The sequence below is a fragment of the Panthera tigris genome, chromosome A3 (assembly GCF_018350195.1).
Source record: "Panthera tigris isolate Pti1 chromosome A3, P.tigris_Pti1_mat1.1, whole genome shotgun sequence".
Classification (NCBI taxonomy): domain Eukaryota; kingdom Metazoa; phylum Chordata; class Mammalia; order Carnivora; family Felidae; genus Panthera; species Panthera tigris.
Window position 1 is genome coordinate 126,874,336 of NC_056662.1, and position 15,507 is coordinate 126,889,842.

General features: G+C 39.6%; 1 protein-coding gene across 8 annotated transcripts in view; it reads left to right on the forward strand.

The window, feature by feature from the left end:
- Nucleotides 1–5,949, forward strand: part of CYRIA (CYFIP related Rac1 interactor A) — a 106,690-nt gene extending 100,741 nt beyond the window's left edge. For all 8 annotated transcript variants that reach the window (XM_042982463.1, XM_042982464.1, XM_042982465.1 and 5 more), the window contains 2 exons: nt 284–354; nt 2,637–5,949. In XM_042982463.1, the coding sequence (XP_042838397.1) occupies nt 284–354; nt 2,637–2,700 (135 nt within the window). In that variant the 3' untranslated portion in view covers nt 2,701–5,949. The remainder of the gene's footprint in view (nt 1–283; nt 355–2,636) is intronic.
- The last annotated feature ends 9,558 nt before the right edge of the window (nt 5,950–15,507 follow it).

The following is a 15,507-nucleotide window of genomic DNA, read 5'->3' on the forward strand; positions in this document are numbered from 1 at the left end:
TGCCAAGATCACAGCCTCAATGCCAGGGTCACAGCCTCAATGCCACACACGTGAAACGTTCAATGGCAGTAGAGTGTGAGAAGGGATACACAACTTCTAGAAGTGCCCAGAGGCGACCTCTCGCTAACGTGAGGGATTAGGAAGGTCTGCTGGTCGTTTCTGTGTGTGATTTCTCCAGGCAGAAGTAATGTGATCTGATTATGCACACATGGTTGTTTGAACAGATACTGTCATGGACGCAATTGCTGTAGTATTAACAAAATGCGGTGCTTTCTCCTCCTAGATGAAAGGCTGCATAAAGGTTTTGAAGGAACAGGCCCCGGACAGTGTGGAGGGGCTGCTGAATGCCCTCAGGTGAGCCTCAACCCTGCGCCCCTTCCGAGAGACTGCGAATCTAGATGCTGTTAGGGACCCAGCACTGGAGCACCAGGCAGAACCTCGTGCATGTCTTCACACGTTTAATCTTTCCAACAACCAGCTGAAGTCAGCATCGTTTGTATCATAGCCTTTCTACAGAGGGAAGAAACTGAGATGTAGGGAAATCAGATAACTTGCCAAAAGCCACCCGGCCGAACACCAAGCTAGAACCTAACCCTGGGTCTGTGTGACCCCATGGGTCATGGGCCTAACTGTGGGCCGCCGTGCTGCCTTATGGTAAGTGGGGACTCACCGGAAGAAGCTTCCCGAGTCTCACTCTCCCCTTCACCTGGCTGCGCGTGAGAACTGTGGTGGACTTTTGCAAACACTGAGGCAGAGTTTCCAACCCAGACCGAATGAATTCGAGTCTTCGGGGTGGGGACTCGGGCATCCACTCTGTGTTTGTTATAAAGCTCCCTAGGAGCCTTGCATACACAGCTGTGAATGAAAACCCTGCTCTACCCTATCTTAATACCCAGTTTTTGGCAGTGGCAGCGGTGGCCCCTTTCAGCTTCTCCCTGCCAACCACTAATGCCCAAGCAGTCTCTCTCCCAAGGATACGTGTGCTTATTAATACACTCTAGAGAAGGGATGCTTATTTTTTAGCTATGACACATCTACAGGAATCTGTGGAATCACACTACTGTGTAAATCATTCCTGTGCCGGATTGCAATCTGGAAGGTTTATGGTCCTTGCTGCCTTATTCATCTTTGATTTTCCCGAGTTCCACTCAGTGTTGTGCATGCAGTAAATGTTCAATAAGTATAAGTGGGATGGATCAATAATCTTCTACCTACATACAACACTTACGTCTTATTCTCCACTCCCGAGCACGTTCATCATCACAACTCAGAGGGAAGGTGATCTGTTATCCCCATTTAATAAATGAAGAAACAGCCACACGTGAAATGAATGAAACTGAGGTTGATGTTATTTGGTGGAGTTGCTAGGTCATCATTCTTCAGAGCAGATGCAACATTAACACGGGAGCCTTCCAGATTCTGTGCGTGAACCAAGCGTTTCTCCACTGGTGCCCACTTCACAGCAGGAGGGCTTCCCATACACAGTGAGACTCTCACGTCTGATTTTTAAAAAATTTTTTTTTAATGTTTATATTTATTTTTGAGACACAGAGAGACAGAGCATGAGTGGGGGAGGGGCGGAGAGAGAGGGAGACACAGAATGAGAAGCAGGCTCCAGGCTCTGAGTGGTCAGCACAGAGCCCGACGTGGAGCTCGAACCCACGAACCGCAAGATCATGACCCGAGCCGAAGTCAGACACTCGACTGTCTGAGCCACCCAGGCACCTCTGATGTTTTCTTATTTTTTTTAGCTTTCCAGCTTCATTGAATCAAGCAGGGTTTTGTGAAAAGCAGGGCAGTCGCCTCTGAGTGTTGGCATTTGTGGCTTCTGTAGATAGTGCAGTGAAGGAAAGGAGCACAGGCTTTTGGGGCAGACTCATTTGGGTCCAAATCAGAAACCACGGATGGTTCACAAATCACATGTTGTCAGATCTGGGGTCTGAAATGGGTCATTTAAACCTCTCTGAATCTCAGTTTTCTCGTCGGTAAAGTGGAGGCAGTAACCTCTCCTGCAAAGTTAGTGAGTGAAATGAAAACTGACATGAAATGTCTAGGACATGGTCAAGGTTTGATTCCAATTTAATTCCCTTTTCTTCCCTTTTCATAAACCATTCCTATACCAGCTTAATGTGAGGGTGCAGATGTGCTGCCTGGTTTTGTTTGTTGACCTGCGTTTGTGCCCTCTTGTGGTGGCAGTGAGCATAGGAGTCCCCAGGAAAGTAGAAAACCATAGACGTTGGAGTTTTGGGTAATGTTGCTAGCCGATCCATATGCTGAAATTTGTAACTCAGCAGGGTTAGCCTAGATGGTTGAGATCCTGCACTCATTCACATGACATCTACCTCCCCGGAAAATGGAATAGCTTATATCTCCCCCGTGTAATTCTTTGATTAGACAAAAGTCTACTTGTTGAATAAACCACAATACAAAATTCCTTTGGAAAGAAGAATCAAATATTAAGTCTGTCTGAGAATACTCTGGGCATTGAAGTGTGGTTAGTTGTCTAAGGCACAAGCCCCGGGTTGATTTATAAATATCAGTTGTGTCTCTCAAGGTCAAGATGGGCTGAGAGTCATCCCTGGCACTCTGGCAGGTGCTGTTTACACACTGACCCCCAGTGTTTTCTCTCCATCCAGGTTCACTACAAAGCACTTGAATGATGAATCGACTTCCAAACAGATTCGAGCAATGCTTCAGTAGAGCTCTGCTCAAAGAAGAGGATCTATGTACTGACCTCAGAAGATGTATATGTTTACATAATTTAATACAGATTGATGTTAATACTTGTGTATTTACATAACCGTTTCCTCCTTGTCACTGAAATACACGGACCTTAATTTGTATCCTGACTGACTCGACCCAGCAGAGCATAAATTGACTTGAGAGCCTTACCTTTGATGTCTAAAACAAAACCCCCTTCTCCAAAGTCAAAATTTGGAGATTTCGATCTTTACTACTGGAGTCCTTTAACTACACCTGTAACAATCTGAAATTCCTAATAGTTTGTGGTAGTGTTTTAAATCTAGATGTGTAATCTCTCTGGGAAGTATACTTATAGAAACACGAAGTATTTGATTTCCTGTGTCAGCTTGGCTACAAGAAACACAACTGTTATCCTGACAGAGGGAGAGAGGAATCCGAGAAAAGAAAAATGCATGTGAAGACACAGATTCAAGTGTTTCGAATTCAGCACGCCCCCTCTCTCTCCTCAGACTGCAGACCACATGTGCAGCTTTTTTGTTTGCACGTATTTATTCTGGATTTATATTCCTCTAACATTCCCTTTTGATCCTTCAAGAGGAAAATCACCTGTGCTTGAATCAGTTTGTGAGAGAGAAGTGAGAATAGACAGATGTGCTGTCATAGCTGAGCTGTGAAAGTGGTTGTCTGGAAAGTGGGGGACGGGTTGGGAGGAAGGACACACAGGCAACAGGACAGTCACCTCTCCGCTTCAACCCTTTGGCTGTGAAACTGTAGTAATTTTGATGACATTCCAGTTGTCTGTGGGGTGCTGGGTACACAGTCCCTCCTAAAATGAGCCCTGTCCTCTGGGGACCATCCATATGGCAACAGAGGCCTAGGGTACTTCATTGATTACCAGGAAACTGGGGAATTCAGAGAGGGGAATCCCTGCATTTTCCAGCTCCCTAATATTTAAAAGGCAGCTCCTCCCTGACCACACTGCTGGCTGGTTGGAATGTTTAAACCTTTGGTCTGAGTACCTGGGTTGAGTCCTAGCCTTACTGATCCATGGTGTGAGCTTTGAAAATACACTTAAGCTCTGTGTCTCACTTTTCTCATCTATGAAATGGGCAATTAAAACAATCTCCAAGAGCCCTACAAGGCAATGAGCCAATAAAATGGCTGACTCTTACATGCTTCCTTAGTAAACAGAGGCCAGGAAGCATCACCCCATCTTGTCTTGATGATTGAATATATTTGAATATATGGCAAGGCCTAGAGTCATCCTTTCTGCAGATCAGAGCTTGGAATGGAATCTTAGAAATCTCCCGTCTCAACCTCCGGTACAGAAATGAGACAAGGCTGAAGTCAAAGAGGATCAACTCCATGTAGGACTAGAACCCAGGATACCTCACTCCTGAATCTTCCCCTGTTCACCATGTGGCCTATGCATACATACTATAAGATGAGACTGGACACTTTTAAATCAGCCTTAAGTCTGGTTTATATTATTATTTGCCTATTTCTGATAGAAGGAGAGAGTTGCCCAGTGATTGATAATCCCAGAAATTGGGCCTGGGTACATCAGGGTTTCATTCACCATGTTCCAAGGAATAACTTGTAGACACAATTGATTTCCAGACTTTAGTGTCCAGATGGCATTCTCTTGAGTCTTCCAAAAAAAAAAAAAAAAAAGGGAAACATACTTTTTTTAAATTTTATTTTATTTTTAACAATAACAACAAACCCAGTCAAGCGGCAGAAAAGATTCTCTGGTTTATATCTACATATCAGTCAACAGAGAGAGAAAAGACCTTTTTCCTTGGAGCTTTTCAAGCTGAACAAGTACAGCTGCCTAGATGGGGGGATTCTCTCATCAGAACAGAAATGCACTTAGATGGCCTTCACGACCTTTTCAAGCCTAGGGATTTTAATACCTTAGAGGAAGCCAGAAAATGGGGTAACAATGGATGAACAAATTCATTGATTATTCAGCTTAAGAAATCTTCTATTTGGCAGCCACGTGTTATCTTTGGGCAACAACTGTCAAGAATTATAGAGGCGCTCAATGTTTATCATCATGGAGTCCATTTTTTTTCCTTTATCGGGTGAGGAGCTTAAGTCTTGGAGAGAGGAAAGGACTTGCAGAGTAAATAGTTGAGCATATTTATAATTTTTAATTAGACTTTTTATCAAGTGGGACCAAACATATGGGAGGGGCTGCTGGCCTGCCCCAGTTTAGCCAGGCTGCCTTGTTTCAAAGCTAAGATTCACCCGTACATGGATTCTCAAAAGTCCAGGGCCTGAACTATTGCCTATGATTATCAGGAGGACAAGTTAATTGAATGTCTGTGATCACTAAGAGGTGATGGATCTCCGGTCCACTCCAGAGCTACTGTGGGAGACAAATTCTTTTAACAGACTGTCCTCCAGGCATTAGGAGTCCTTAAACAATCATGATTTTTTTTGTGTGCTGCATGCACATGTGTTCAAGATCCATGGGGTGGTTTAGGGGAAAGTGCTAGCCACAGTATCCATGTCAATGTTCATTCTATTTCATATTTGATGTTTCATAGTTTTCAAGTAAACAGTGTTTGCCATTACTCAGATATTTATTTTTGGGCAGGCAACAGGTGAAAATTACATTTCTCGGATGCACTGCTGCTTTGGCATCATAACTATGTTCGCAGAAATTTTTCATCCATCACTAACAACTACTAATAGAAAGCAAGTGGCAGTGAGTGTTTTGAATTGTGGTAGCCCATTAGGGCTGCAGTATTGATTAACAACCAGAAAGAAAGTCTTGGATACTATCTCTTAACTGTTAGTTAATATCATGCTTCATCATTTGCTTCTACTCATCATCATTATATCAAGACATTAATGGTAAACTGAGGTTTTTATACATCATCACATTTAGGTTAAAAAAAAAAATCATGCTTCCTCAAAAGAAAAAAGAAGCCTACCCAATCTTGGAATCCAACTGTGCAGCAGAATTCAGAGAATTCTTATTCAATCTTGTACCCAAACGGCAACAAACTTTTTAAAAAAATATTAACGATAAAGAGTGGAATTTTATCCTAAAGAGACAAAAATTTTGGAACCCAATTTCCCCATTACATCTATCAAGGCTGTTGCATACACAAAGCTGTTTTAAAATTGTCATATGTTGTTTGCTAAAGTCATTGTGATTTTTTTTCGCCTGCTTTGCCTCTTTTTGTACAGAAGTTTTGAGTGTGAAATGAAAATTAAAGTTTGGTACATATATTTAAAAATATACCTCTATTTTTATGATGTTCAAGTTTGAGTGGGTAATAAGCACATGATCATAGATATTTGCTGAACATCTGTACTTGCTAAATACCTGCTTTGGGTACCAGCAAATCACACCATCTGCCTTTCGCCTTCATCATATACAACATAAAATACTTACAATGTTCTGCTCTTGGTACCAGCTATATTTATTCATTTCAGCAAAGATCATTCATTATAAAAAAGACATAGAATAAACAGAGACATGATTGATATCTAGAGATGCATGAGACCTATTTGTTCAAGGATGCTAAGAATTCCTAATAAATACCCATGTATTCTATTTTTTTAGTGTGGTAACACTTTATGGATTCAGCAAAGTCAGCCATTAACTTATTCTATATAAGTACAATTTTCAGGCAACTTCAGCCCTAATGCAATTCTTTTAAAAATTGAATATGGAAATTTTTAGGACATCCCTGCACCTTTTAAGCTTTTCACCTGAGACCTAATTGTGTGTGCTATCAATAGGTCAGAAAAAGACCTTCCATGGTGCCCTATACAAAAGACAAAGGCACAATAATTAGGATGATTTGGAGCTCAAAGGGAAATGAGTAGAAATGGGAAATTTTCTGTAAATAGAAACATTGACAGATTATAAATGGACAAAAGCCAGAAGGAGAAAGAAGGAAAGGAACCAAAGGTGAGAGAGAGAGAGAGACCCTAATTAAATGAGTGTTGAGGGTCAAGAGAAATGAAAAAATGAGTGTGTGTGATTGTCCAGAGGAATATAGCTAGTGAGGAATACCCTTCATGATAGTCAAGAAGTTGGTTGTTAATTGGGGTTCTCTTGGAAGAATGGAGATGAAGAGTTTAGCTGGCCACATTCATGAAACCTGGTGACATGTGAGTACAGTGCAATCTGTATTCACACTAACTTCTTGCTTCGGGGTAACATTGAGTAGATAGATTTTACAGGCAGACATTGCTGTTGGAAATGTCTATACTATATGCAGTTATCACAATTTAAGTGATTAAGTAATGCTAAATAATATTGATCAATTTACTTAAAGTATTCATGTTCATTAAGTACATTGTTCCATCCAATGCCAAAAAATTGGTGTAGTGGTAAAACAAACAAACAAAAACTTGCTGATTACAACCACACACTCCTCTTATAAATAGAGGTCTTGAGTCTTCTATCTCTTTTTTTTAATTTTTTTTTTCAACGTTTATTTATTTTTGGGACAGAGAGAGACAGAGCATGAACGGGGGAGGGACAGAGAGAGAGGGAGACACAGAATCGGAAACAGGCCCCAGGCTCTGAGCCATCAGCCCAGAGCCTGATGCGGGGCTCAAACCCACAGACCGCGAGATCGTGACCTGGCTGAAGTCGGACGCTTAACCGACTGCGCCACCCAGGCGTCCCCTATCTCTTTAGCTCAAAGTCGAACTCCAAAGAAGGGAGTTTTTCTGCCCTAGTCACATCAGGTTCCAAGTTCTATCAAAGTACTTTTTGAAATTGTGGTAAGAAGGATTCTATATAAGACTCAGAATTTTGTTTAGACTCATGTAGGCTGGAAGATCTTGTAAACTCATTTAAGAATGTCTTTTCCCTACGAATTCTTCCAGTTTTCCCTACAAGTTGCATATTCCTAGATTCTTCCTTTTCTCTGCCTGCACTTACTGTTCATTTTTAAATTGTCCTTGTTTGCACCATGACAGCTTTGTTTCGAACCAGGGGCTACATTTTATTAGCCATTCCTACTCTTCCTAAGAGCTAGAGTCTTCAATCTTGTGACTTGAGGACCAGGAGTTTTAAAAGGTTCCTTACACATTGAAGAAGCATGTCACTAGGAAATATCAAAAGCACTTGAAGGAAATTATAGAATTATTTTCTTCCAAATGTCAATAAATATGGTTTTTCTTCCTTTTGTGTAAGAGAAATAATGCCATCACTGTGGGGAGAGATACAAAGAAAAGTGATAGTGTTATACGTGAATGTGGGTTGAGAAGATAAAAGTAGAGGGAGCTCTAGGTTGAACCAGTTGAGTATTCACTACCTTCATGTGCCATGGGCATTTCCACACCTGTGATATTGTACCCCCTTTTCTTCACTGCCTATCTAAAATTTACCTGTACATCAAGGCCTGGGTTTTACTCCTCCTCTTCCAGAAGCTTTCCCCAACTACTGCAATCCATGCTAATTCTCTCTGTCTTGATCTCTAATGCATTTGATTTATTTGATGCTAAATATAGGCCACTGAACAGTACTTTATATATTTGTTTTTTATACTAGATGTTAAGTGCCTAAAGGAGGAGAATGTGTCCCTTATAGGGTCAAGTTCAACATAGGCAGGCAGCCAACAGAAGCTGCCTGTAAAGGGAAAACTTCAGGATTCTGACACTTGAATGTGCTGAAATGAAACCCTGAGAATTTCTATAGCCCACAACCATCCACACTAACAAATTACTTGCTCCATTGGCTGGTCAATTTTATTCCTGGAGAAAATATTTACCTACCTGCCAGGATATTTTTAATGTCTGTGGACATATAGCTTGCAGCTTGCAGCTGATATGCCAGGAGTCCAACTGAGAAATCAAGCTGTTGTCTCAATCAAAAGTCAGAGTCAGTTAGTCCTGCTCAGGGCAGGCATGCTATCAGATGAAGTCTAGCTTGGTCTGAGACAAGGCTGATACTCCATCAGAGAACTAAGCTTGAGGCAAAGGCAAAAGGGCAACAGCAGTAGTTTCCAATAACTAGACAAATCAGTTCAGCACCTTGGATAGCAATCTAGGAATGTCCAACAGTCAGTCCATAGCCATTTATCCTGGAACCTGTAAGTCCTATTACTTGGTTCATCTTTGTCTCTAGAACTCTGGTTATAAAAGATAATATGTTCATTAAAAAAATTACGTTGCTAGGTAGCTGAAAAGCATTTTTATTTGTCCTTGGACTTCTGAATATCACATAAGATGGGCAGAAAATAGTTTTGGAAATGGCCAGGTATCATCTTGAGTTTTCATATTTATAGTGTTTTTAGATTCAAGCCAAACTCATAGGAATGACCTTCCTTATCCCTTACCCTAATTCCTTCAGCTCATCGTTAAGTCCTAACAATTATCCTTTCTAAAGAGCTCTCAAAATCAATTTCTCCCCAGTTCATTTTTCTTTATTTCCTCCAACTTTCATCATCTTTTCCCTAGAAGATCATCCAGCCTTTACTTTCCCTCTAAACCATTCTCTAAACAGCCAACGTTCTTCTTTCCATGACATATATCTGACCATGTTTATATAATACTATTACCTTTAGCATGTGTTCTAAAATATGTTCTCAGAGATGTTAATTGATGTTGCATCAAAAAAAGTTTTCAATTTTCAAGTACTTATGAAACAAGGTTAAACGTATTTTACTTACCTATTTTTTACTACCAGATTTTTTTATTCATTGTAAATCTCCACAGGAGGGTACAGCATATTCTGCATAGGAATCAGCTTGTTGATTTCTACACACACAAAATAACTTGTTGGGATCTCATGGAGATTTCTTTGAATCTACACATCAATTTGGAAGAATGGACATATTAAAATAGGGAGTCTTCTGATCTGTGAATATAGTAAATTTCCCCGTAAGGTCTTCTTTGATTTCATAAGATGTTTAACATAAACTGTGAATAAAGATAGCTTTACTTTTTCTTTCTCAACATGAATCCTTTTTGTATATTCTCCTTGCCCTATAACACTAATTAACCTCTAGCACAATGTTGAATAAAAGCTGTGAGAATGGATATTCCTCTCTAGTTCCTGATCCTAAGAGGAAACATCTAATCTTTCAACATTAAGAGTGCTGTTAGTTGTAGGTTATATGTACATGCCCTTAGTCAGATTGAGAATTTCTTTTCATTGCTGAAAAACTTTATTAAGAATACATATTGGACAAAGACACTAATTCAAAGGGATACATGCACCCCTATGTTTATAGCAGCATCATTTACAATATCCAAATTATGGAAACAGCCCAGGTATCTACTTATTGATGAATGAATAAAGGTGTGGTATATATATATATACAATGAAATAATATTCAGTCATAAAAAAGAATTAAATCTTACCATTTGCAATGACATGGATGGAATGGAACTAGAGAGTGTTATGCTAAGCAAAATAAGTCAGTCGAGAAAGACAAATATCATATGGTTTCTCTCATATGTGGAATTTAAGAAATAAGGCAAGCAAGCAAAGGAGAAAGAGAGACAAACCAAGAAACACACTCTTAACTAGAATGAACAAATTGATGGTTACCAGAGGGGTGGGGGTGGGGGGCGGGATGGGTGAAATAGAAGATAAGGATAAATGAATGCACTTGTCATGATGAGCACTGGGTGATGTGTGCAACTGTTCAATCACTATATTGTACACCTGAAACGTATATAACACTATACGTTAACTATACTGAAATTTAAAAAGATAGATAAATAGATAGATGGATAATGTATAAATAAAATGAAATAAAACACACACACACACACAAATTCACCACACTAGTTTCTCAAAAATATAGCATATACAATGTACAACATTTAGTAAATTTAGTTGATGTGCAGAGAATCAAGGAAAATTTGTCAGTACAATAGAAATATATCCATAAATGGCAAAGATGGTAAAATTAGCACACAAAAACTTTTTAAAAGCTACTAATAATATGTTTAAGGGGTTAAAAAAAGAGTACTGTTGGATTTTGGAAAATACTTTGTCTGAATCTATTGAGAAAATCACATCTTTGCTTTTCTTTTTAGTCTATTAATACGGTGAATTATATTGATTGGTTTTTGAATGTTAAACCAACTTTGCATTGCTGAGGTAAACTCCATTTATTCATGATTTTTTGTCCTTTTACACATCTTTATTTTTTATTTTTTTAAAAACTTGTGGAGGGGTGCCTGGTTGGCTTAGTGGGTTAAGTGTTCGACTTCGGCTCAGGTCATGATCTCACAGTTTGTGAGTTGGAGCCCTGCGTCAGGCTCTGTGCTGACAGCTCAGAGCCTGGAGCCTCCTTTGGATTCTGTGTCTCCCTCTCTCTCTGCCCCTCACCTGCTTGCACTCTCTCTCTCTCTCCCCCCAAAATAAATGAAACATTAACAAAATTTGAAAAAAAAACTTGTTCAAAATTTGTGCGTCTATGGTCATAAGGGATATTGGCTTTTAGTTTACTTTTCTTGTAATGATTTTGCCTGACTTTAATATCAGAATAATTCTGGCCTCATAAAATGTGTCAGGAAGTCTTCCATCCTCTGCAATTTTTGGAGGAATTTGGACAGAATTCACCCCTCCTTAAACTCCTTGACCTACTTAATTCCTTCCCAGTCTTCTTATATTAGCTTAAGGATCACTTTCTTTTCAGAGCCCTATCTAAATCCTTAGATTTTTGCATCTTTCCTAGGTATATGTAGCATAATCCACTGTATTTACTCTTTCATAGCATGTATTATGTTTATACTTGCTTTATTACCATTAACTTTTGGCCAGATGTAAGCTTCATGCAGTCAGAGTTTTTCTCCAGCTTGCTCACAATTCTATCACAATCGCCTAATAATACTGTGTAGCTCGTGGTGGACTTGAACAACTTCCTTGTTAAGTACATTAATTTTTTAAACACATGCCCTATTAAGGATCTAGTAAGAAGATTGTATTTTTTTCCTGTGAGATAAAATGGTGTCAGGAATAATATTGACAAATTTCTTAATATTGTACCATTCTTACATCCTGGGCTAAACTCTACATAGTCATACTGTGTACTTTTTTATAGTGTAGTATCGTCTATAGCTGTCTTCTCTTCGGTTTAGTTTTATTTAGCATTTTTCTCAATATTAATAGTGATACTGGTCTGTTATGTGTGGGTATGTGTACAAGTATGCAGGTACACAATCCATATATAGAGTTTCTTCTAGGATCTTTAAAAAGATCAGAGAGATTTGTTTACTTTTTGCTATTAATTCTAGACCTGAAAAAAAAAAAAAAAAAAAAAAGGAAAGACTTATGTGTTGTTTGACGACCTGAAACAAATTACTCAAGAAACTATCTCAACTGACGTTTTTAGGGAGGCATTCGCACTCAGTATTACTGATTTCTTCCATATGTGTGAGCCTTGTTCACGTACTATGTACATTTCTTTTGATTTTTAGTTTACGTTTTTGTAGAAAGTGATATGTTTTGTCTGTATTTGAAAACATTTTGCAAAAATTTTTATTAATTATACATTGTTTCACTGTTTTCTCTTTATCTGTAGTTACAGACACTTCCGTGGAAGTAATGTTTTTGAGTTTGTGTTTCTTCCTTCTTTTCCTCGATTAGACAAACGCATGCCTTATCTGTTTGTACGTGTGCCCGCATACATGTATGTGTGTGCGCTGTATGACCTAGCTGCCGAGTAGCAGCACGTGGCCTAAGAGGGGGAGAAAGAGCTCTAAATTCGGACAGCAGCCTGGGTTTTCAGTCAGCTCTCATGACCTAGTAAATGCGTGATCTTGGGCAATTTGGTGTCTCAGTTTTGCCATCTGTGAACTGACGTTAATTACTAAAAATAACAAAGGGCTTTGTATATGGCAACCGATCATTAATTTTTAGTTACAACTACTTCATTATTTCGTATTCTCTTGGTTAAACTTTCTTATTTTCATTTATTAACTTTTTAACTGACTTTTTAAATAACGTGTGGAATATTTAGTGCTTTTTTCTTAGTGTATGGGAAAACTCAGGAAATGCATTTTCCTGTGGCAACACCTTTAGCTGCATCTCATTACCATTTTTACTATGCTGTTTTATGCTCTGGGTATAATTTTTAATACATTTAAGTGTTATTTAGGAGTGATCTTAAATATCCAAGCAATTGAGGATTTTGTTGGGTTTCATGCTCTAATTTTGTCCTTGATATTGGTATTATTGTATCATGACCAGAATGTATGATCTATACTACCACTACCGGGGCCCCTGGGTGACTCAGTCGGTCAAGCGTCTGACTTTGGCTCAAGTCATGATCTCGTGGTCTGTGAGTTCAAGCCCCGCATCGGGCTCTGTGCTGACAACTCAGAGCCTGGAGCTTGCTTCAGATTCTGTGTCTCCATCTCTCTCTGCCCCCCATTCACTCACATTTTCTGTCTCTCTCTCAAAAATAAAGATACATTTTTTTAAAAAAAAATTATACTACCACTACCATTTTGGAATTCATCAAGTTTTTCTTTGTAGCCTAATCTTAGTTTGAATTCCGCCCCAAAACAGAGCTCGATCCCATCACTTAGGCACAGCTAGTTTACTGAGGAGATGAACCCAGACAGGAGGAGCAAGCAAAGAGGGAGAAGGAGACAGGGAAAGAGGAGCACCTGACAATTGATCCCTTGTTGAACAAGTTACTTTATGTGGGCAACTGAGGCACAGTCCTCTCAAAACCCTCTACAGAACTGTGGGGGAAACTCCTCAGTTGCCTCTCACTGAAGGGCTGGATGCTGGAGCATTCACCCACAGTTCCCCCCTACCCCTCAGTTAGTTGAGCTTTATCCCTGGGCTGCACCTGTGCACGGGTTGAGCAAGCTTCCTTGACATCAGAGAAAGCAGGAAACAAAAACATGGGGAGAGGGAGAGTTCAGCCCCTGAGCAGACCATTGACAATGAGCAGCAGAACTGTTCACCAGAGCGGCCTCTGACATCACGGGTAGGCCCGTGGGGTCAGGTGTGGGGAGCCATATTGTCTAGTGCTCATAAAATGATCTCTATTTGCAAAGTGCACCAACGATAAGGTGACATTTTTAAGCCTCTTTGAGGTGTGATTTCCAGTCTTGGCTTCTATATTTGTATAAAGAAGAAGCCCAATACTTCACAAAGCAGACAATACTATTTAGGGACATACAAGAGTACTACCGTTCCAAAAGAAATAGAGATAGAGCTCTACATCGTCCTCTTAATCAACCAATGGTAAACCATTGCTCATATTTATTTGAGGAAGATTTTCTTTATGTCCAACTGGAACTTGAAGAGTAAATAACTCTAGTACTCGTGAAGAATAGATAAAAGATGCATTCTAGATTCATTAGCATGAATAATTTCCTGAAGATGCATTTTTATTACTTTCACAAAATAGTAACACAGACCTTATGGAGTGCCTTCTTATTAGATAAAAATAACAGCTCTGTAAGAAATCATATTTTTAATATTCTATGAAAGGAGAGGAAATCTTGATTGCCTCTCCTTAATTAGGAGACTTGTCCTTTTTCCTTTGGTTTCAATATAAGATGTTATTGCACTTTATAATACTTCTGAAAAATCACTCCCAAAAGATTTTGGATGGTCGCATAATCTGATAAAGTCAGCATAAAATTAATTGTGGCGACTAAAACACATACACTTACAAAAACAGAAAGAACAGCTAAAAATATTTAGGACAGATGATGGATTAACACGGCTACTGGTAATTGGGGATCTTATGTAACGTAAGATGTTACAGATGGTAGGAATTACGGATATGAAAGGTCTCACTCTGACAGATTTTGCCAGTGTTTTTAATAAATGTCCCATTCTAGCCTTAGAGTGAGTTGGGTTGTTTGAGAAGCAGCCATGCATGGCATGTTGACTTGAACTACCTGTTATTAACTCATTTTGTGCCCTCAAGATAGCTAGACTGGACCTATAGAACTGTAGTTGCCCATGCAAGGTTTTTTCAGAGAGTTTTCAAGTTAGCATCTCTGAATTCCTAAGGTGATAAGGGAAGAGCACTGGCCCAGGGGTAAAGGGAGGAAATTCTAAATGAAAACATTTTTCATCTCTTCTCTGAACTCCTTTTTCATTCCATTTTTCAGTTATCCGATGACTTATACTGCGTGTAAGACCATGCGCTACTTGCTAAGAACATAATTATGAAAGTCATCCTGGTGATGGTGGCTGAGCTGAGCTCTGAGGACCAGAGGGAGACAGACATAGGGGCAGGAAGAAGAGGGTGACTATATCAGATAGAAGTGACAGCATGTGGCAGGAGAGCATGGCACCATCAAGGACTTCACATAACTGGTGCACATGGGTTTTTTCCCTGGGGGTATAAAAGATGGGAGACCAGTAGAAGGTGAGGCTGGACAAGGAGGCAAAAATATATGAGGGTGATAGGAAGAGAGGGAAAGATTTTAAACTGAGAAGTGACATGGCTGAATTTATGCCTTCCAGAGATTATTTTGATGGCTCTATGGGAAGATGATTTGGAAAATATGGACTGAAGGGAGGGAACTGGAGAGGGAACCGACAATTATAGTGAAGATACAAGTAAGTATAAATGCTTATGAATAGCACTTACCAGGAGGTGGGCCCAGAAGGTATGTTATGCAGATTAACCTCTCTATCCTCATTTTTTACAGCGAAGAAAACTGAGACACAAAAGTGCTAAGGAAATGCTCCAAGCTCGCGGAGCTGTACGTGGCAGGTCTAGAATTCTGACCCAGGCAGCTGAGTTCCATGGCTCATGCTCTCAATCACTGTGCTTCAGAAACGTGAACCTTCTTGCACACTCAATACCCGTAAGCCATGTGTTAAGCACA